The following is a 24,524-nucleotide window of genomic DNA, read 5'->3' as shown; positions in this document are numbered from 1 at the left end:
GAAATGTTGTCACACAAAAGGGCCAATGGATGTCACCTCTCAGATCAACAGAAGACAAAAGAAAAACACTACTAAAGCTTTTTTTTTTTTCAAGCTTTCTTTTCTACAATAATAAACACTGGCTTGGTAACTGTCAAGCACCTACCCAAATGTCATGCATTGCCTATACACAAGTTTACAGCAGAAATTCAATCCTTTTTATCTTTTCCTGAATGGCAATTGCCTACTTGATGAACTGATTAGGGCAGTTGCTAACCCAGCCTCCTCTAATCATTGTTCCTAACTGGTAGGTACAGTGGATATAACTCAGGGCAGAGTCAAGCTAGTGACAAACTCAACAGCTAATTCTATAAATGATCCCCAACTTCTATTATCAGGAGATCAACTGTCTCTTTCCCTTCATCACTATTGCTAGATGAGTATTTAAACTTTCTGCACTTTTCAGAGCTAATATTTCACAAAGAACTATCAAGTGTTTATCACTTGACTAGAAGCAGATGCTAGCTGATACATGGGGCTTCTTTGCAGCCAGGTAGGTGATTTATTTCCATATACCAGAGTCAAAGTATTAACCAAAGGAAGGTTCAAGATAGAAATTATAGAAATGTTGCCTAACTCCCAACCAAATAAGGTATACATGTATTAAATGTGTGCACATTCTAGCTAGAATCAATTTAGAAATGTCCCCAACTCTCCATTTGTCTAATTCAATCTATTGAAGACATACCAGCTCATTTCTTTCCCTACTAATTGCAAGTAGGTCTTTACTCAAAAACCTTTTTGCTCTAGAATAACTTTTATATTTCCTGGCAGTCGTAATCAAATGTAGGATACTGTGCATGTGTTTTATCATTGGGCTACCAACCTAACCTCTGGGACAAATTTTCAGACAATTCTTTCCCACTTTCTCACTATATTGTAACTCTCAAATTGGTCTTACATATAGTCAACAATTTTTTCCTCTGAATATTACACTATAAATATACTTCCTTACAATATTATCTACATGTATTTAGTATTCTAGTCTTATCACATAATGTTTACATGCATGTACGGTATCAGTGTAACATATCAGGGAGAAGATGTTTTTCTGTCTCTCCCTATCTGTCTGTCTGTCTCTCTCTCCTACAAGGCAGCACCTAAAAACCATGTTTTATTTATTTTTCGAATCTAGTGCTTTCAATGGTGTCTGGAACTGCAAATAAATGTTGTTAAATAAATGAAAGTTAGATTTTCTCAATGCTAATAGGAAAAACCCTTTTGTTTCTTGAGGATTATTTCTCTGGAGATAAAAGTAGTCTAAACTTACTAACCAAATGACATGCTATGAATTATGCAGAAATAAGTTATCATTATTCCAGTAAGTCCAGAAAGAAAAGGAGAAGAAGAGAAAACCTATTATTTACTCAGTGTTGCACATTAAGCCATTGAGAACAACGGGGCAGACGCTGGGTTTCAGGACTGACAATTTTGTTTTCTGTTGGTTGGCTTGGCTTGTGTTGTGTTGCTCATTTAATCAGCTTGCATGCTCTATTATGTAATAAAGTTTCTTTAGTACAATATGCCCTGTACTGAGAAGGAATATAAATGCCACGCACTCCAAGAGTCACTTGATTTTTCTCTTCTTTCCATGTAATAACTATCAGCATTATTTTTTTTTTTTTCTAGCTTTCCAGGTCTGAAAGGACAATGCTGTGGCTATTGTGAGAGACCAAGAAGGAAGGATGTCTGGCTTTTAGGCATTGTGTAATTTATAGCCCAATCCTCTGGGTTATAATTCCCCCTCCGTGGAAAAGAAAAGCATAATATTTAACAACATCACCAAGCTATTGTGCAGGTTAATTAGATTTAATGGAGAACAGGAGGAGAGCTGATTATGTACTATTCAAGTTCAAAGTGTCATTATTTTGTGTCTAAAAATAATCATGATTTAGGTATAAAGTTAATTTGGAAACTCAATCTTTGGTAATCATTCTCCCATACTTTTTTTTAAAGCCATAGTTTCTAATAAAAATCTCATTCTAGGCAAAATCTAAAGAAGTAAAATGAGAGATTGTGAATTTCCATTTTTTTAAATTAACAAGACACAGTTATTATCTTTCTTTTCTCTTCTTTTAATGAAATATTATATGTTAAAAAGTTAACTCTGGGGGCTGGGAAGGTGGCTCAGTGATAGAGCGCTTGCCTTGCATGCCTGAGGCCCTGGGTTCAATTCCTCAGCACCCCATAAGCAAAAAGAAAAAAGCCAGAAGTGGCGCTGTGGCTCAAGTGGTAGAGCTCTAGCCTTGAGCTGAAGAGCTGAGGGACAGTGCCCAGGCCCAGAGTTCAGGCCCCACGACCGGACCCCCACACCCCCCAAAAATAAAAAGTTAACTCTGTGGAAAGAGTAACATAAATAAATAAACATTTGTTTCATATGAAACATCTGTAAGAAACTAAGCTTGTTGCCTTAATGAATTTTGTAGCTGAAATAACTTTTAAGGTCATTTCTGGTTAAGTGTCATTTGTACTTTTGTTTAAGAACTAGTGAAAGGAAGACCTTAGTGTTCTTCAAACTAGAAAACAAAACAAAACCTGGATATTTTCTACGGAAAATAATAATTAAAATGGTAATAATCAAAATTAACATAATGGACTATGAAAATTTTCATGAAAAGTTGAAGCTGATACCTCAGAAAAATCTGAATTGTGGACTAAGTTATACTAAATATTGGGAAATATTCTTTAATAGGTATAAAGTGATAATCTTGGAAAATCAGATCAAATTTGTTAGGATAAAGATGTTGCATTCATCATTTTTGGTAAGTTTGAGCTGGAAGGGCCATGTAACACTTTTTATTTAGAGTTTAAGGAACACTACCCAGACTAGTTAGTAGAAATATATTCTCCCTAGAACAACAGGAATAATTCGGTTTGAATACAACCCTACTAGAACTTTCCATAGAGAAGATAATATGCATAGTGTAGTTTGCATACTCACCAAGCAAACTTCTGGTTATTCATTCGATTTCCCCGGACTCTTGATACTGGGGATGGATGTACCCTGTAGGCAGAACAGAATAAGACAGTTATCGAAAGAACATGGTCCTGACTGTAAATGAATAAGGATTCCTATTTTATAAATAATATGTGTCCTCCCCAAAAAAGTCCTTCAGAACTTGATCATTTCTTAGTAAGCAGACACACATTCCTGTACCTTGCAAACCTCTAGAAGGCCTGTTTCCTCCTTAACCACTCCTGAGATCACAGGGTCTTGGCAGAACCAAAAGTTTCAATGAACTGACTTACAGCACATGGTTACTGAATACCCAATTCTTGCCAGAGACAAGAATGGGCACTAGTGTTACATGCAATGTTTTGCCTGTTGTCAATGAGCTCTCTTCATGCTGTTAAAGGGACATCCAAAGAGACAATGAATGATCCCTCTTTCACTCAGCTTCTAGATTTAAAACCTGAAAAGCAAGGCAACTTTGCTTGATGTACAAGAATACAGTATGTGAGAATGGGAAAGCAATGAAAGGTGAGCAGCTATTTATAAGAGAAAGGCTTTGGGGAAGTCATGTTCTCCCCGTTCGTTCTAAGAAAGGCAGAGCCAAGTCAGAGTCAATTGAAAATGTTAGGCAGACAATGAAAAGTGAAGAATACAAGGCTCTACAAGTTTCTAGGCCTGGAAGCCTACAGGGCTAGAGTTGAAAGTTTTCAGGATATGTTGATGTCCTCCAATCAGAGGCCAACTATTAGACACCTCCACCTCTTCCTGTGTGACCAACTGGCAAAGCTTAAGTGGCCTAATTACTGCTTCCCCAATGGTCTACTTTCTGCTTCTTAGGATTTCTGAGATCTAGGTAGCCTTTTAGCTTGCATTATCTTCACTTGGTATGCTTCAGATTTTGCTTTTATTATTTTATTTGATTGTTATTATTAAGGTGACGCACAGAGGAGTTACCATTTTATAATTCAGGTAATGAATTATCTCTTTCCCTTTCCCCCTCCTATCCCTGCCCACAAGTTGCACAGTTCATTTTCGTTCTTTTATTTTGTGTGTGTTGGTTGTGGGGCTTGAACTCTGGGCCTGGGTACTTTAGCTCAAGACTAGCACTCTACCACTTAAGCCATAGCTCCACTTCCGGTTTTCTGGTGGTTAATTGGAGATAAGAGTCTCACGGACTTTCCTGCCCAGTCTGGTTTTGTACTGTGATCCTCAGATTTCAGCCTCCTGAGCAGCTAGGATTACAGAGGTGAGCCACCGGAGCCCAGCTGCAGAGTTTACAACACAGTGTCTACTTAATCAGATATTCCTTTCATTTGTAAGAAAGATGATAGAGATTTTTAAACTGGTAAACTAGTACTAAGGTCCAGTTAGAACCATTAGCTCCTCCTCGCTGCTTGGCAAGTAAAAACCATGTCAAAACATAGAAGACATGCTAGCCCCAAACCTGGAGCCTGACCTCACTCTACACAGGGCAGGCTGATTCCTTCCAACATCCCTTATTAACATTCCTTTCCTCATAGGCTTCTCAATGGCTACTCCAGCTGAGCTGCTCAGCACAGATTTTCTGCCCTGCATGGGGGGAGAGTGTTAATTATGCAGGAAGATGGAGGGGGGGGGTCAGACAGCCCCTCTGGTGAACTGCCTCATTCAAATGAGACCCACTTCCTGCTGCTCTGCAGCTACAAGGATCACCTGTTGGTCTTGGCATCTGGCCAAACTGGGGCCTTGCGGAAATGACAAACTCAGCTAAAATGAAATGAAAGCCAGAATATTCCAGTACCCAAAATAGGAGTGGGGTGAGGGGTGTGGGGTGAATGGGAAGACAGAGACAAAAAGACAGACAGAGGAGAGAAATAAAATGTGTGAGACTTATACAATATGTAGCATAACTAGGTTTTCCTCTTGTCTTTTTCAAATATAATCCTCCTCAAGATGGACATTATGAGCATCCAAATTTGTCCCCAGATAAAGACCCCTGACATATAGGGAAATGGAGGAAACTTTTGCTCTATCCCTCACCGGAGGTCAGAGTCCTATTTATGAAATAAGTTTTGGGGAGCCCCGAATACTCAATTTTTAATTCACTTCATATCCTTTAAGCCTATATCCCCTTAGATTCTTCCCTCTTTAACTCAAGTAGTATAAGGAACCTGTTTTTCTCAGTGTGGTCAATTTGCCTGCAGTATTGTCTTATCAGGCCCATATTTCCTGGGTGGAGGAAACAGGCACGTTTAATCCATACTTACAATATTCTCTAGGCATCTGCATCTTTTAGAAAAAATTCATTGATCACAGATCAAATACCACAAGTGTACAATTTCTAAAATGCTATAGCAGTCTTCAGAATATAACTTCTCATTGTGTGTGTAACCAAATAATCACATGATTTCCTGAATTAAAAAGAGGAATTAAGGAATATTTTTCTTCTTCAAAAGGAGTACACTGGTAATATGTTGCGCAAGTCAACACTAAACAGACCATAACACTTGCATTTCAGCCACCCCTTAAATTTTATTTCTTTAAAAGGGTATCCAGTTTTTGTGAGCTTAGTCTTTAAATTGGGATGCTTTTGCTTTCATCTGCCTTCTTTCCACATATAGCATCCAGGCAGGTAGCAAATTCAAAACCCCAGTAGGAGAAACCATCACCTAATCTGCATGTCATGCATTATTCATAACCTCCTGATTTCTGCACCTGCACCTAGGCAGGAAGCTTGCAGGGAATGTTCATTATTCTCCCCTTAGCCCCACACAGGCTGGATTACTGCTCCATCACTTTGTTCTGTAACTAAGGGGTTTAGGCCTTAAACCAACCACTGGATATGAAAGAGAAAAAAAAAAAAAAAAAAGCACCACTGGCTGAAAACAAAGACAATCTGGTTGTTGTTCTTTAACATACCAGATCCTCCAAAGTGATCTACTGAGATTTGAAATGCTCACATTTAAGTGATTTACATCACATAAAAGAAAATGAAGTTATGTCATAAAGGCCAGTTATACCAGTTATTCTATTTCTATGCACTTACTCATCTGGGAGGGAGAACACATTTATAATTGGACCCAATTCAGGGCCTTAATTTAACTTTTTGGCTAAGTATGTAAGAACTTTTTAGATATCTATATATAAAAATCTGAAGGAAGGCTCTTTGGGTATAGGCACCAAACACCTGATTCTCAAATGTTATGACTTGACAATTAAGACAGTATAAATGCTCTGCTTGTTCACTGTTTTCAATCATGTATCTGGATGGCTGGTAGCTGGAGGTAGGTTGCTAAATCTGGATCCTCAATGTAACTATGGACCACTAGTGCTTGATTGGTAAGGATATACTGGGTCCAATCTCCTTATGACCTATACTAATCCTATGTCCAAGGAGATTGGGGATGAAGCAGTAGAGAGTGCTGATGATGTGACCAGCCTCTTTGGGACTGAATCCCAGATTTGCTAGTTGTCAACAAGGTGGTCTCTGGCAAGTCCCTTAACTCTTCACCAGTCTTGTGCTTCATTTTCCTCAAATGTACAAGTGGAGGCAACACCATCATTTGCTGCTAAACAACACTTCAGTCAGTGAGGGTCACAGATAGGACTATGGTGCCAATGGCTTGTCATGGAGCTGAAAGGCATCCAATCATCTGGTGATGCTGAAGCTATCACAACGTCATAGCAGAATGTCCTGCTCACAGCAGTGGTGATGCTGACACTTCTGGTAAGGATGACAATAAACGTTATTGAGTTAAGTATTTCCTACAATATACATCTTATCATTTGACTTTTTTATGGGTAGCATTGGTATTTTATTAGGTATTATAAATAAGTTAAGAGGTGTTTGCAGTAAATAGGTTATTGCAAATACTACCCTCTTTGATAAGGGGACTTGATCATTATAGTAGAGTGCACTCCTATTAATTAAAAAACACATTTACTTTAAAATAGTATTATATATTACAATTACGCATTACAATGGTAGCATCTTCAAGACACTGCATGCTGATCAAGTGCCCTGACTGCATTGGGAGGCCACATAAGTAATGGATTTCTACGACCTGGGTTGGTAGTGGTTACACATAGAAGTGCACACAGTGATGAAATTACCTAACAGTGCATTTTGGGTAATCAGCACGTGATGATGGCCACCTCGCAGGGCAGTGAGATTCAAGTGAGTTCAGATGTAGCAGATGTTTACAGCAAGGCTTAGAACCATGGAAGCAGTCAACAAGTTAGTTTACATCACCAGCAGTTGATGGGATTGGAAAAGATGGGAAGATGGAACTGGACTATGAAACTCATTCCAGGTGGCTGAGATTACCTATGTGTATATAACTTTACTAAAAGCAAAGAAACAATAAGGAGAAAGAAACACATACAGACGGTGAATCCAAACCTATGACTCTCCCATCTTCCACTATTTGGTGTTTATAAGAAAGCCTATTTTTTGTTTACTAAACTGACATTATTTCAGGTAAATTCCACTTATGAATAGTACAGTTATGATGGGAATACAATCTTAGCCTCATTTACCTTCCCCCATATATATATCTGAGTACTTACTTTTATCTTTTGTTTTGTTTTCCTTTGCTCTTTGAGACAGTCTGTAGCTGAAGCTAGACTGAAATTCACAATGTGACCTAGGCTGGCTTTGAACTCTTGATCTTTCAGCCTCACAATGGAGTATGAGTGAATACCACCATGCCTGATTTCTTAATTCATTACTCAATATTAGTAATAAATTAGTGCCTCTATTTTATATCTGACAACATAGGGATGAACTTGACATGGTCACACAGCTACTGAATTGCAAAGTCATACTTAAAACACAATGTGTTTGATACATTCTCCAGATTATCATCCAGTCCTTACACAATCATTTATATTTCCTCCACCCTAGTCTAGAGGCTACAATAAAATGGATTAGCATCATGGGCTTTCATAATCGATATAACATTTAAGGACACTTGAACATTAAAAATTACAGTAGTTAGGAAGTGAACTTAAACTGGAATGGGGCTAAATATGGTCATAAGTTACATACATCATGATGGCTCAGTGAACAACCCACACATAAGTAACAGTTTAAACCATATAAACTAGGTATATAGCATGGCCTAAGATATCTACCAATTGGTTCATGTAAGGACACTCTGCTAACTCCAACAGAACAAAATGGTCTAAGGATACATTTCTCAGAATGTGTCCTCACGTACAGACAGACTCATGAATGAATGAAGCATGTCGATTCTTGATACAATGAGTTCTCCCTTGAACTGTGCAATTCCCTTTTGCATAAGCACTGTCATTTAACAACATGTGTACAACACATGTAAGCTTTAGATGGTAGAAATTAATTCTAACAATATCCACACTTTATCATTTATTTCCACTGGAATCCAAACCATCTCAGTCTGAGCCATACTCAGATGGAACCAGCTTGCTACCATCATCTACAGCCCATGTTCTCAAATCCAATGCTTAATGCTCCATCTTCAGTTTCACAATCAGATGTCACTTTCGGCTTTCCTCTTTTATTTCTTTGCTAGGATTTCTGCTCATTCTTCCAATGACAAATGTTAGTGTGGTCTAGGTCACTTTTTAATGACCTTTTTCCCTATTTAAACTCACTCTAAGATCAAAGGCTCCAAACCCCAACATAGTTACAAACCCCAACGTAGCTCAAAGCTCACAAACTTACAACCTACATAATAATGACTCCAAAATTCTATCTGTAGCCTTATATCTCATCTGAGTATTAGTGTTGGAGCTCAGGAAATGAAACCCCAAAGACAAGATTTCCGATGCAGTTTCTTTCTAATCTTCTCTGCCCTCTTGACTCTGACTCCTTATTCTCCCCAAAACATGGAACTTGTACTCCTCTTCTCCAAGATGGGTTTGGGAACCCCCTCATCCTCAAAGTGAGCCATAAAAATCTAAGAATATTACTGTAACTTGTCTCCAACATTCTATTTGAATTAGTCATTAGGAAATTCCTCCCCTCATTCTAGAAAGATCCTGCTTATGCCAGAAGGAAGGAATGCACACCAAGGAGAATCTAAGCAGATAACTGTTGCTGGATTATCGTCCCCTTAATCTATTACTCGTACATGATACAGTTTCCCCCAACTATCCTACACAGCTGTTCATGTTTCATCAACCTGAGGAATAGTTTGGTAGTTCACCTTGAGTCTATACACACAACTATTCCCTTGCTAAGCTATGTTTTGCTATAAGGGTGTCATCTAGGACCCTTGATGATGGATAACAAGGATTTATCTACTTTCCCAGCCCTCTAATAGGCTTAGGCATCCCAATCTTAACCTTTTTCTAAACAAAAGGAAGTTGTCCTTCCTTATCTTCTCAATGTTCAGTGCACAACTTAGAATAACACATACACTGCCAGAGTAAGCCACTGTAGGCCATGTGTGTGTGTGTGTGTGTGTGTGTGTGTGTGTGTGTGTGTGTGTGTGTGTGAGTCTGTGTGTGTGCTCTCATGCACTTGAAATCAGGGCCTAGGCAATATCCTTCTTTATTTCCCAAAGCTAGCACTCTACCCCTTCAGCTATAGCTCTATGTCTGGCTTTTTGGTGGTTAACTGGAGATAAGAGTCTCATGGACTTTCCTGTCCAGGCTGGCTTCAAACCTCAATCCTCAGATCTCAGCCTCCTGAGTAGCTAAGATTACAGATGTAAGCCAGCAGCACCTGTTATATATTACTTGAAAATGGATTTTTAAAAGCTTATTTTTTCATCCCTCTTAGAATTCTTCTCTCATGAAAAGGCACCCATATTATTTTTAGAACAGTCTGCACTTAAACACTACATAGACTTAATGTTGTGATCATTGTTTTTACTGTTTACTCTTAACTCTTATTTGAATGCCATAGAATTTAGAGAGAATAGGGTAAATGTGTTTAAAAAGAACAATAATGTTTATTTCTACTACATATGCACATGGGTGAAAGGGAACATTTGGTGCACAATTATAGCCTACCAATGAATCCCAGCCCCACCTCTCACCCTCCTGCTTGCTCGCTATGGGGCAGTGATGCAGGATGCTCTTCTCCCTCCCTTTTCAGCTGGCTGCATGATGCCTACCTCTAGAGGCCACCTCCAGGTTTCTGGTCTAGGATAATACAATTTTAGTTCTACCATGAAGTGAGAACTTAGGATGTGGTAGATAAAGACTACATGTGTTAATATGCTTAGTTTGCTTTGTCTGTCTTACAACTTGACAGTAAGCTTCAAGACTACCAAGGTAGCTTTCCCCCCGTCACTTACTATCAAGACTCAATATATCTGGTACAAGGTAGGCCCTCAACAGAACACTCTTGTATAATTATCGCTATTTTCCTATTAACTATCATAGCTAGAAAGAACAGCCAAGGCCATATCCCAGTCATCATACATCTCAGGACTTAGCATAATATGCAGTCCACAGTAGACACATAATAACCATTTATTAAGCAGATAAAGTACAGAAGATAAAAAGTTTTTGATTGATGTAAGCTACTTCACCAAGTCACTTACTGAGCCACCTGTGGAGAATAATAATTACTCATCAACAGTAATTCAACCTAATAAATTTGGCTCAATAACCACCATGCTCACTGAAGACTAAGACAGGGTCCGTACTTCCCAGCAACTTAGAGCTACTTGAGATAAACAGGAAGCAATCATCATAATAAAGGCAGGGAAAATAAGAAGGGATTTTTGGATTTCCTGGGAAAACAGAGTGGTTAGAATTCATCCAAACCATGAACTACCAGAGATTCCAAGGAGAAAGTTGAGTACATAGAGAGTAAGTATAATTTCCAGAGACAGAATCAGTATCAGTGGTAGAAAGACTTTATAAAAAGAGGTATTGAATCAGTCATCTAGCTAAGAAAGTAAACTGAAGGTGGAAGGTGAATAATTCAATATGGCTAGAGGGTGATGTTTTTTAGAAATATTTGTGGAGGTGAAGTTGAATGTAAAGCTAGGATGAGAATACAGAGTAATCAATACATGTCTACAGAGTTAGGCACTGGGGAAGGGAGCTCTACCACTTAGAGCTGTACATGTATACATAACAGATACCTTATATCTTTCATTTAGCAAACCTCTAGCAGGATGTTAACTAATTCAAATATTAATTGAACATTGAACTAGACTGGTTTAGACTGCTAAGGCTATTCTATACATGCTATGACTGTGTGGGAGGAGTGGATACTGTATTGATTATGACATAGCTCCTGACTTCAGGAAGACGGCACTGCCACGTGAGTTCACAGGAACAACTGATGAGGAATGATCCACTGTTATGGTGGAATCCGAATGAATCTTTAAAAACAGACATTAGGTAAAAAAAAAAAGTAGCAAAAATCATGGAGTAGGAGAAAAAATAAGACAATAAACCATTAATATAAATAACACTACTGTGAGATTTTTTTGGGGGGGATTTAGATTTTATATACAGAGCGATACAATCTATATTATAGAAATAATATTTATCCTAGTAAGAGATCTCAAATTACTGTTCTGACCTGAGATAACCTGATAATCATCTTAATTTTTCCACTTCACTTTGCATGTGTATGAAGTTTGATATGGTATTTTTCAATATTGCATGCATTAAGAGTCTAGTCTTTTATGTGAATTGAAATACTTTGATTTAGTCATTTATGTGGCACTGGCAGACATTTTGTTTGGTAGTTATTCTATTAGTTCCCTTGCTTACCAATTTTTATTTAGTGAGGTCTACTGCAAGTAACAAGTAGTAAAAGAATTACTTTAAAGCCCTTTGCTGGTTTTGACTCATTGATTTTCCCTGACAGTTTTCATTAGCATCAATTAGTTACAAGGTGGTTTCATTTTAATCTGTCAAATGCATATACTTATGTGCACACAATGCTACCTTGATCAGATCTATCACAGTCCCTCCCTTCCCCCAGGCTTCATTAATGCTGATATTCCTTAGCACACAGAGTATGTAACTTTGGCATTTTTAAACTCCAAACTAAATATATTCCAATTCAGTATTTTTTCCAAAAAGTGGTTGATAGTACCATTTGTCCTTGGAGTAGGACACAGATTTTTATATTATTTGGTTCACAGGTGTAATGAAAATGGCATAAACTACATTCCACAGGTAAGTCATCGCTAAGGAAGAAACAGTAGCTTATATTTTGCTTTCAATAAGATCCCAACTGCTAGAAAACTCCAATCCAGCATTAAACATAATCATTATCTTCCTGTGTTCAAAATAAGCAGAGGGAACAGGATCCAGAAGTGTCTCTGTTGCTGGATCTCAGAGCTATCTGACCCATCAGCAGCTGGCGATAGTCCTGCTGCCAGTACTGACAGCCCAGGAGCCCAAACAACTCCCGGCAAAGGCTGCCAGCACCTTACCTACCAACTTACATGGAGACACCTTATTTTAGAACTTGGCATGTGAAGGTAAGAACTGCCAAACACACCAGTCAACACCTACCAGGCTCAAAGTGCTGGCGGACACCAGCCAGGAAATTATGGAAGTATCACAGGCCAGCCCACCAAGGAGACTAGATTAAAACCATCGAACTGACTACACATTGCATTTCCACATACAATTGAGCAACATGGCTTACAGAAGTTACAATCAGATTCACCATTCTTTCCTCTGCCCATTTCCAGCCATTGGTGTTCTGTTTACACTGCTTCTTGTAGCACAGGCTAAAGGGGATACAGGGTCTACCTGCAGAAACACAGTGTTGGCTCTTATTATATTAATAAAATAACTAACCCAGAGCACAAATGACTTAAGTTACTTAATTTTCCTATGGATCATTATATCACTGATTTGGATGTTTATAAATTATCCAGTCCTTGCTGGAATCAAGAGAAAAGATAAGCAGGAAAGAACTGACTTGAATGTGTAAGGCTCTGCTGTATTCAGTGTTCTTGCCGATCAATGTAGGTAATATCAAAGCAATCAAGGACTTGGGGCCTGATCTTAGCGAAGGTAATGGTCTAACTGGTTGGTAGCAATATAAGAAAGGTTAAATAATATTAAGGTTCAGAATATGAAGTTCTCTAGATAGCTGTTTCAGAAGATAACCAAAAGCACAGGTTACTGGAAAAAGCAGAGAGAAAAAAAAAATCCCTTCAGTTTAATGGGGTTAGCATTGGCTGGGTCTCATAAGCTCTATGGAAAGGCAGCCAGGGGTGCCAGTGAGAAGGGTTGGGACAGAGGAGGAAAGCAACATGTGAGTACCTTAGAAGGGAAGAGGAGTTCCTCCAAGGGCTGTAGCCTAGAAGATGATTTGAAAGTTTTCTCTCTAGCAATAGTGAAAGGCCACATTTTGCTTCAAAGGATTAATGTAAAATGTATTATTCAATGGGAAATGTTGTACAAATTTGCACTAAATTAAGTGTCGTACAAAGTGTACAAAATTAAGAAGACTAATCTGTGCATCCTTCCTTCCTGTCAGGTGTAACGGTGTCCACCTATACCAGCCTTCTGGGAGGCAGAGATAGGAGGATGAAGGTTTGAGGCCAATCCTGGGCAAAAAGCTACTGAGATTCTTCTTTAAAAATAAGCAAGGTATGGTGATACATGCCTGTAATTTCAGCTACTTAGGAGGCAGAGGTAAGAAGAGACTAATCTGACAGAGGGCCTGGGCAAAATGCCAGACCAGATCTGAAAAATAAACTAAAAGCAAAAGATCTGGGGACTGGGTGTGTGTGATTCAAGTGTACATATAAGAGGCAAGCATGGAGAAAAAGGCAAAGTCCAATGCCCCCTCTTTTCTGTTAGGTGGAAGAAGTTTGATGAAAAAGGGCGTGGCACTGCCTTAGGAGGGAAATTGAACAACCAATGTGTTCTGGAGGAGCAGAGTGGGCGTGGCTACGTTCCAATGACAGGCCAACAAACATTTTCTAAAAGTAAGCGCTTGCTGGGACTCTGCGCTGTTACAAGTTTTGCTAGATGGTATCACTTAGGCACACAATAGGCTAGGTGTGGGTGTCATTTCCACTCTGCAAATGAGAAAAGTAACCTTAGAGAGGTGACAGAACTAGGGGAAGGTCAGACCAGGGTTGAAACTCAAGTGCAAGCTGCCACAATCCCATGCCATGCTCTCAAACACGCTTCTTTGTTTCTTTTCTGAGCCAAGGTGCAAGTCTACTTCTGAAAACCTTAACTGGAGATAAAGTAGGGTAGTAGAATGAATTGCAGAATGTAGTGAGTGACTTACAGTTTCATGTTACCAAACACTAATGTTGCTTGAAAAGGAAATTGTGTTTATAAGTAATAATGAAGGCATCTGGGTATTTCATAAGACCATCTAATTTGCATATGAATCGGTGGATTCTCCCCTGCTCCCCCCCCACTTGTATCAGAAAATTGGAGGATTGCTTATTGTTTGGGAAAATAACCACATAATTTATTATTCAAACTATTGTAGACTATAATTTCCTAATGTTCTTACATAGTGTTGAAACATGAAAATTATTCATATAGCACCATTATGAACTGACGTGATTTTTCAATGTTTATAAATTAAGCCATCTACTAAAATTTCTACAGTTTACTTTTTAATATGGGAGCTATTTCCTCTCAATCAGTGTTATTAGAAAATACAGATGGATGAATAAACAAAGCAAAATCAACTCATATTTAAATCTACCACTCCTGATATTTCTTTTAAACAATCAAGACAAAACAAATTTAGCCAGGCGCCTGTAATCCTAGCTACTCAGGAGATTGAGATCTGAGGATAGCTGTTCAAAGACAACCCTGCCAGGAAAGTCTGTGAGACTCTTATCTCAATAAACATCTAGAAAATTGGACCTGGCACTGGGGCTCAAGAGGTAGAGCGCTCGCCTTCAGCGGAAGAGAGCAGGGACAGTGCCCAAGCCTAGAGTTTAAGCCCCATGACCAACAACAACAACAAAAAAGACAAAACAAATTTATAAAATATGATCAGATAAATTTGCTTAAACTCATAGTCTCTGATTAAATACAGACATTACATAACTAGGCTGGGTTTATGTTTTACTATTTAGCTTTATATTTTCAAAGGAAAAAAAAAGAATGCAAGATCCTCACAGAGTCCCTAAGATACTTGTGAAAATAAGAAGAATCAATTCAGAATTGAATAGGGTAAAACTCTATATATGTAACAAATAAAAGGACAGAAACCACAGGCATAAAAATTGTCTATTACTAAGCAGTAAAACAGACATAAAAGAGATGCAATTGATGTTTTCACTTTTGTATTCCTACCATGGGAATTCCAAAATGAAAGCAACATGATTCAGCTAAATGTACAAGCAATAAAATGACAACTCAGTACTCAAAAATAACAATTAATGAATCAAAACATCTTCATTTCTATTTTTTGCAGGTCCAGGGCTAGACATTTGTGATGTATCAATTCCTAAAAATATAGTTTCTCTCTAAAGGATTTTGCAGTCCAGAGAATTAAAATATCAGAAAAATTTCCTGAACTGGAAATATATACAATATATAGACTCCCTGGAATGGAAGGCAGGGCTAAAGTTCTGCCATCATTCTCTTCCTAGTATATTTCATAACCTCTTAATATTTTCATGAATTTGAATGTGCTTTGCTCTGTAAACTACAAACAGGTCACACACACACACACACACACACACACACACACACACACACACATACACACACACACACACACACACCCCATTATAATAGGCTACCATACTAAATCTTCAAATTTTTGCTAATTCCAAACCACTTTCAAACACTGCTAAATTCAATCAGCATCCTGAGTAGTTTTTTATTTAATGACTCCAATCCTTATAATGTCTTTCTTGTTGTAACATCGTAATCTGGCCTCTACTTTTGCATTGATTGCAGTTCAGCATAAACTTACCTTAGTAACTAGTTTTCTTGGTTCCTCCACTGTCTGCATCCCAGAACTGAAGTCACTGTGCCTCTTGGTGCCCGTATCTTTGTTCTGTCTCCTCTCCTCATACATCACTAGCAGCCCTGAGATTTTCATTGCCTCCCTATTTAGCTCCTCCATTAACTACCTCTTCTTTCTTTAGTGTCTTTGGACATTCTTGGGGAATGTAGGTATCCCCCCAATGTTATTTATTTGGCTCAAATCTTACTGTAAACTCTTTATTTCCACTACCAATTCCTTATCTGATATATTCAGTAAGATAGTTTAATATCAATTAGACACAAGATAACTACAGTTAAATTTATCTTCCAATACTAACTCATATTTCCAAGTAAACACCTAGATGCATATTCTAGTAACTCTTTCAAATTACTACACTTAATAGCTGTACACGTAGTGTTAACTTCTGTCCCTTGGAGTCCATAACACTGAGAAGCATCAAGATCCTCCTGTATTTTCTACTGTTTTTGAACCCTCAAATGAAGTGGTTACTATCTCATATGCACTTGAAACTGTGGTATATAATGCATCCACCTTTATCTTCCCAGTATATCCCACTCACTACTAAGAGAAGGGCCTGTTGTGTGGACACTGGAAGCTGGCTCACTGAATATTCATTCATTCTCATCCCCTTGTTTTCTGAGTCCCTAAGGGCCTGGGAAGCTAAACCCTACATTTCCCAGAATCTAACAATTAAGATTTTCTGTGTGGGTGAGTTTTTTCCACGCCAAAACATGGCAGCTGTGAGCAGCAGGAGGAAGCAACTTTATAAAGACAGGGGGTGTCTTTGGGTAAGTAGGACAGCAGAGATTAAGCCCTTCCAGGACAGGTGGAGAGAGATTTGGCATTCCTGTGCCTTTCCAGGAACAACTCATGGGTTGGCAGAAGAGCCCTCTGGCTGTTCTGTTGATATAGCAATATTTAATAACGCAATTTCCATCCTAAATTGTTAGAAGTAGGTTCTGTGATCAGTAACTAAGAAATTCTAGGACACCTGCCTAAATTACTTGCCTCATTTAATTTGGTAAGATGACATTAAAGACGTTCATTGGGCTGCTCAGTACCATTAAATAAAGAAGTAATATTAAATAAGACAACAGAATTTCTGGCCCTAACCTACTAATGTTATTTCACACTGTTTAGAAAGAGCCTTTCTATAGGCTGGTGTTTTTCTGCTATAGAGCTTCAGCTTGTACTCTTCTACTCACACTAAATGACTTCCTCTGTCTCCAACATATAATTCCTAGTTGCCAAAGCAAGAATGAACTTACCTGAGCTATTAAGCCTACACTACCGCAGAAAAAGGTCATTTTTTTTCTCATTTGTGACTTTTAAATGCATAGGCTGAAAATAATCCATTTATGATGGATAAAACAAGTTATGTAGCTTGCTGGGTGCTGTTGGCTCATGCCTGTAATCTTAGTTACTTAGGAGGCTGAGAGCTGAGGATCGTAGTTTGAAGCCAGCCCAAACAGAAAGGTCCATGAGACTCTTACCTCTTATAAACTACTCAGAAAATGCCAGAAAGCATGCTGTGATTCAAGCCTTGACCACAAAGAGTTTCAGGGACAGCCCTTTTAGACCCTAAGTACAAGTCCAAGGGCAGGCAAAAAACAAACAAACTAAAAGAAGTTATGTAGCTTGTACAAGGTCATGTAGTTAGTGAGAGAAGCAAGATTTATATTCTGATCTTGTGTGGATGTTCAAATTGTTTTCTCTCTAGGGTAACAGAATGTAAAGTGCTTGGTCTAACTCAATTCAATCAAAATTCATTTTCTTAGTGTCCTTTTCTTTCTTTCTCTTATTCTTTATGTCATTCAAGAAGTCAATGAAGAGACAACATAAGTGCCTCCAGAAAAGAATAAATCCACCTACCCTTCAAGTGCATGTGTAGGCAGATGAATTTTAGAAAACATAATACAGTAAAATGATACAAAGTTTTATGAGAGGCCAATATGTGCTAGACACATAAACCCCCTCTTTATTTTCTTTTCTCAAACACATATCATGTTTCCTTTATGTAGATGTCTGATTTCTAACTTTTTAAAAAGGAGTTTCATTTATGACATGTGTGATCTTATTTTGCATACTTCTGAACTTTTCACTCATCTGTTAAATTCCACATTAAGTAACAAGATATTCTAATGAGAATCTCTGAACTCACTTTTCTTATCCAGTGTGGAACCTGTACCTATATATTCTAATTATGATCTAAATGGAATTCCTTCCTAGTGAAAATTACTTCTTTCATTCTTTCTAGACTGCTTGAAGCACCTACATCTCAGCAAGGAGCCTTTTGAGTTTGCTCTAAAGCAAAAGTTGCACTTCATGTACTTTTTAACATTCCATTGCTACAACAAACTGTTGCTACAAACAAGATACTTGTAGAAATCGACAATTTACTAGTTCCTCTTTTTACAATTATACAATTTCCTCTTTTTTACTAAAAATGTATTTAAAATTAGAATCTTCTGCAAAGAGCTAATTGACATTGTACATTGTATAATTTCAGTGCATTTTTCATATCACCTCTATGAATTTTTTTCTGCCACAGATGTCATTCCAGACAAACTGTCAAGCCAAAAGATTTGTTGTCTTTTTATAGCAGTATTTTACGGGTTTTATTCTAGCGTCAAACCTTAAGTATACATTTTGATTATCTATAGATGACACTAGAATCCTGCCTATATTCAGCACCCAGCAGCACTTTGCCCAGGCCTTTCTAGGGATTCACACTCAACTTTAACTCGAATCCTGTTCGTATGTTATTTTCATTGTGCCTTGATTTGTTTACTTGGCTGTATCTTTTTAAGTGTAAAATATGCAAAGCTTAATTAAGCTGTGCACTTAAGATTTGTATGCTGAACAACAGAACTGTATTGCAGTAATAAAATGACAATGCAGGAGCTTGAAACATAGTTAACAGAAATTTTGATCTCTTAGGAACAATTTCTAACAAATGCATATATTGTTAATTATCATTATAAATATTAGAAAACAGGAACCCAGTTGATTTACCACACAGTACCATGCTGCATCGCTGAATGTTGATTTACCACACAGTACCATGGTGCATCGCTGAATGTTGATTTACCACACAGTACCATGCTGCATCGCTGAATGTTTTCTGCTTATACAAGTGACTGCCAGGCATTTACTGTGGGCATGTGCTGAACTTGCACGCCTCCCTTTGCCTCACAGTTAATCAAGTCTGGCATACATGTACTCAAGGAAGGGACTCAGCTGTGCAGTTTGATGTGAGTGGACATCTGCACACATGAATTTGAAAATAACTAGTACAAAGTGACAGCCTTTCTAACCAGTAGTATATAATAAAAAAAAGAAATGAAGGAAGCAAACACAAGGGACATTTACTGAGCTTTTAGGCACTATGCTAAATCCATGCAGTCACCACCACCAAAATCTCATTTACAGGAATTTTAAACATATGAGCCAGGTTAGTAGGAGATCTGTTACATCTGCCCTTAACTAAGATGATCAATTAGTACAAATTAACATCTTACTGGCTCTGTTTATATAAATGTTGGTAGTTTACTTGTATGTGATTATCACTATGTGTCATTTTAAAGTAATTAAAATTCATTAAGCTGAATCTTAAACATTTTTGTAAGACCTGCCTTTAGGTACTTTTCTTGTTTGTTTTGGGGAGGTACTGGGGTTTAACTCAGAGCCTTGTGCTCTTGTTTAGCTTTTCCAAGCGAGGCCCAAACCCACCACTTGGTTGGTCTTGGGGCTGGACTTCAGAGCCTGGGCTGTGTTCCTGAGTTCTTTCCCTCAAGGCTAGCACTCTACCACTTTGAGCCACAGTGTGACTTCCAGTTTTCTGGTGGTGGTTATCTTATCTCCAGATAATCGTCTCCTGGACTGTCCTGCCCAATCTGGCTTTGAACCAGGATCCTCAGTTCTCAGCCTCCTAAGTAGCTAGGATTACAGGTGTGAGCCACTGGTGGCCAGCTTAGGTTAAAATTTTTAGGCAAAAGGATTAGCTTTTTGTATAAAAATCTGTATATATGCAAAAGCTTTTGTGTATTGGAGAAAACTGAGTTTGCTTTATTCAAGGATTCAGTATATTTACTAGACAACTCAAGTTCAAAATTTATAGAAGCCTTTATATAAGAACAATTGACTATTAAATCTGAAGTCATTTTCATTTTTGAAAAAAAAAAATGTCCTGATGAAGAAAAAAGAAGCACCTTAATTCTTCCTATGAGCCTATCATTCATCATTCCCTTTCCCCTTCTCTTAACCTCCTCCTTCCTATCTTTCCCCCTCTTCTCCCCTCCCCTATCTTTTGGTGCTGGGGATTGAACGCAGACCTATACAAAATAAGCACAAAATCAGGAGGTATGGTACATCATCAACCCTTCATCCTAAACTTTGTACCCAATTCTAGTCCCCTCATTGTTTGTTTTTTTTTGGGGGGGGTCCGGTTCTGGGGCCTGAACTCTGGGCCTGGGCTCTGTCCCTCAGCTCTTCAGCTCAAGGCTAGCACTCTACCACTTGAGCCACAGCTCGACTTCCGGCTGTTTTCTTTTTGCTTATGTGATGCTGAGGAATCGAACCCAGGGCCTCATGCATGCAAGGTAAACACTCTACCACTGAGCCACCTTCCCAGCCCACCCTCATTGTTTCTTTAAAAAAAACATTTATAGTACACAAGGGGTATAAGGGCATACTCAGACTAAATTACACTAAGGTAATGCATACTTTCCTAACTAGCCCATGAAGAAACTATTACATAAATAACCTGATCAGATTGCTTGTGTTCTTTGTTCTGCATGAGATGTGGTCACACCAGTCTCACAATAAAGAGGATCACACATCCTTGTACCCCTTGTCTCCTGGGCTGTTATTGCTATGCTCCTTGCCTGCCTACTTTAAAAGGCTTACAAGTTCAGATTCTTTCTTTTTTTTTTTTTTTTTTGGAGAGTCTTGGTTTTTATTGAGTTTTCAGGATTTTGCTTTCTTTTTTTTTTAATTTAAATTTTATTTTATTTTATTTGAGAACATACTGTACAGAGGGGTTACAATTACATTGGCAGGATAATGCATACATTTCTTACCAAGCATTGCAGCCTCCTCCTTTGTTTACCCTTCACCTCCCTTCCCAGCCTCCCCCCTCCCCCCCACCCAATCATACCCCCCTCCCCCCCCCCACACCGACATTGTAAAGCTTGCTTTGACATGACATTTTGTAATTCTCCTTGTTGCAACAGGTCCACCTGAATCCTTAAATGACTTGTTTGTCCCCATCTCCTCCACATGTTATACTGACATCAAATAAAGTGAAAGCGGGGGTTACACTGTGGGGGATGGACATACAAAGCAACAAAGAAATAATCTTATGAATGTGTTAGAAACACATGCATGAAAGAAACGAAAACATTAAAATACATATTTAAGGGTTCGTTTTCCTAACATCACATTATCTGACCTTTTCCGCTTGACTCATACCTATACTAGATATTGCAAATAAGGGAAACCATGGGACCTATGTTTCTTTGGGCCTGGCTTACTTCACTTAATATAATTTTTTCCAAGCCTTTCCATTTCCTAACAAATGGGGAAATGTCATTCTTTCTGATGGAGGCATAGAATTCCATTGTGTATATATACCACATTTCTTGATCCATTCATCTACTGAGGGGCTTCTGGGTTGGTTCCATATCTTAGCTATGGTAAATAATGCTGCAATAAACATAGTTGTGCTGGTAGCTTTAGTGTGGTCTTGTTTGTAAACATTTGGGTAAATGCCCAAAAGTGGGATTGCTGGATCATAGGGGAGATCTATGTGAAGTCTTTTGAGGAACCTCCATACTGCTTTCCAAAGTGGTTGAACAAGTTTACATTCCCACCAACAATGAAGTAAGGTTCCTTTCTGTCCACATCCCCTCCAGCATCTGTTGTTGTTAGAGTTCTTGATTTTTGCTGTTCTAACTGGAGTGAGGTGATATCTCAATGTTGTTTTGATTTGCATTTCTTTTATGGCTAGGGATGTTGAACATTTCTTCATGTGTCTATTGGCCATCCTTCTTTCTTCTTCAGAGAAGCTTCTCTTTAAGTCTTTCGCCCACTTATTTATTGGGCAGTTGTTTCTTTGAGGATTTGTTGTTGGGTGGTTTAATTTTTTGAGTTCCAAGTATATTTTAGATATGAAACCCTTGTCCGTTGTATGGCTAGTAAAGATCTTCTCCCAATCCGTGGGCTTTCTATTGATCTTGCTAGCTATGTCCTTTGCTCTGCAGAAGCTCTGCAACCTTATGCAATCCCATTTGTCCAACCTTTCTTTGATTTGTTGTGTTTCCGGGTCTCTATTCAGAAAATTTCGGCCTGAGCCAAGGAGACCTAGGGTTTCTCCTATTCCATCCTGTAATGTTTTCAGAGTGTCTGCTTTGACTTCAAGGTCTTTGATCCATTTGGAGTTGATTCTGGTGCAGGGTGATATATAAGGATCTAGCTTTAGTTTTCTACATGTAGTTAACCAATTTTGCCAGCACCATTTACTGAAGAGGCTGTCTTTCTTCCATTCTATTGTTTAAGCTTCCTTATCGAAGATTAGATGGCTATAGGTCTGTAGGTTCATTTCTGGGTTTTCAATTCTATTCCATTGGTCCTGAGGTCTGTTCTTATGCGAATACCAAGCTGTTTTCATTACTATGGCTTTATAGTAGAGTTTGAAATTTGGTATTGATATTCCTCCAGCAGTGTTCTTTCCGTTGAGAAGTGTTTTTGCTATTCGGGGTCTTTTATTGTTCCATATGAATTTTTGGATTGCCTCTTCTATTTCCTTGAAGAATGAGGGTGGAATTTTGATAGGTATCGCGTTGAATTTGTAGATAGCCTTGGGAAGTATTGCCATTTTCACGATGTTAATCTTGCCAATCCAGGAGCATGGGAGGTTTTGCCATTTTTTAAGTTCTGTGTTGATTTCCTTTTTCAAGATTTTAAAGTTTTCATCATAGAGGTCCTTCACTTCTTTAGTTAAGTTAATTCCTAGGTATTTTATTTTTTTTGTGGGGCTATTACAAATGGAGTTGCTTTCCTAATTTCAGCCACACTTTTCTCATTGTTGGCATACAGAAAAGCCATTGATTTTGGGGGGTTAATTTTATAACCTGCTACTTTGCCAAAGTTTTGAATCAGCTTGAGTAATTTGGGAGTGGAGTCTATGGGATTCTTTAAATACAAGATCATGTCATCTGCAAAGAGGGAGAGTTTTATTTCTTCTTTCCCTATTTGGATCCCCTTTATGTCTGCATCTTGTCTTATTGCTGTAGCTAGGCTAATACTAGATTGAAGAGAAGTGGAGAGAGTGGGCATCCTTGTCTTGTTCCTGAGTTAAGAGGAAATGGCTTTAGTTTTTCACCATTGAGTATAATGCTGGCTGTAGGTTTGTCATATACAGCCTTTATTGTATTGAGGAATGTTCCATGGATTCCTAATTTTTCCAAAACCTTCATCATAAAGGGGTATTGGATTTTGTCGAATGCTTTTTCTGCGTCTATTGAGATAACCATGTGGTTCTTATTCTTCCTCCTGTTGATGTGATGAATAATATTAATTGATTTGCGTATATTGAACCAGCTTTGCATCCCTGAAATGAATCCTGTTTGATCGTGGTGTATGATTTTTTGGATGAATTGTTGAAGTCGATTGGCCAAAATTTTGTTGAGAAGTTTTGCATCAATGTTCATCAAAGAAATGGGTCTATAGTTCTCTTTCTTTGATGAGTCCCTGCCTGGTTTTGGGATGAGGGTTATGATGGCTTCATAGAATGTGTTCGGTAGTGAGCTTTCTCTTTCAATTTCATTGAAGAGTTGGAGGAGAATTGGTGTGAGCTCTGCTTTGAAGGCCTTGTAAAATTCCGCTGTAAAACCATCTGGTCCTGGACTTTTCTTAGCTGGGAGGTCTCTTATTGCTGTTTCTATTTCAATGCTTGATATGGGCCTGTTAAGATAGTTTAACTCATCTTGGTTTAGTTTTGGCATGTCAATATTTGCTAGGAAGAGGTCCATTTCTGTCAAGTTGTCGAACTTATTAGCATAAAGTTTTGAGAAGTATTCCCTTATAATGTTCTGAATCTTGGTTGTTTCCGTGGTGATGTTTCCATTCTCATCTCTGAGTTTATTAATTTGGGTGTGTTCTCTTCTTTTTCTGATAAGATTTGCTAAGGGTCTGTCAATTTTGTTAAGTTTTTCAAAGAACCAACTCTTTGTTTTGTTGATTCTTTCTATAGTTTTTTTGGATTCTAATTCATTTAATTCTGATTTAATTTTGATTATTTCTTTCCGTCTACTGGATTGGGGTTTATCTTGCTGCTCTTTTTCAAGGAGGTTTAGATGTGTCATTTAATTGCTAGTTTCAGATCTCTCCAATTTGTTGATGTAGGAGCTCAGAGCTATAAACTTGCCTTTGCTGTGTCCCAGAGGAGCTGGTAATTTGTGTGTTCATTTTTGTTGAATAGCATGAACATTTGAATTTCCTTTCTAATCTCTTCCATGACCCACTCTTGATTCAGCAGTGTGTTGTTTAGCCTCCATGTGATACCGGACTTTCTTTGGTGGCTTTTGGTGTTGAGTTCTAGTTTTATTCCCTTGTGGTCAGAGAGAATGCAGG

General features: G+C 38.2%; 1 protein-coding gene across 8 annotated transcripts in view; it reads right to left on the bottom strand.

Moving 5' to 3' along the window:
• The window catches only part of LOC138814048 (Krueppel-like factor 12), a 708,935-nt gene that overhangs the window by 64,405 nt on the left and 620,006 nt on the right, over nucleotides 1–24,524 (bottom strand). For all 8 annotated transcript variants that reach the window (XM_070002825.1, XM_070002822.1, XM_070002820.1 and 5 more), the window contains one exon: nucleotides 2,981–3,043. In XM_070002825.1, the coding sequence (XP_069858926.1) occupies nucleotides 2,981–3,043 (63 nt within the window). The remainder of the gene's footprint in view (nucleotides 1–2,980; nucleotides 3,044–24,524) is intronic.

This window comes from Dipodomys merriami, unplaced genomic scaffold, assembly GCF_024711535.1.
Source record: "Dipodomys merriami isolate MVZ:Mamm:240054 unplaced genomic scaffold, mDipMer1.0.p SCAF_6, whole genome shotgun sequence".
In the NCBI taxonomy this organism is placed as follows: domain Eukaryota; kingdom Metazoa; phylum Chordata; class Mammalia; order Rodentia; family Heteromyidae; genus Dipodomys; species Dipodomys merriami.
Note: the sequence above shows the minus strand (reverse complement) of the source record. Positions and strands in the feature narration are given on the sequence as shown.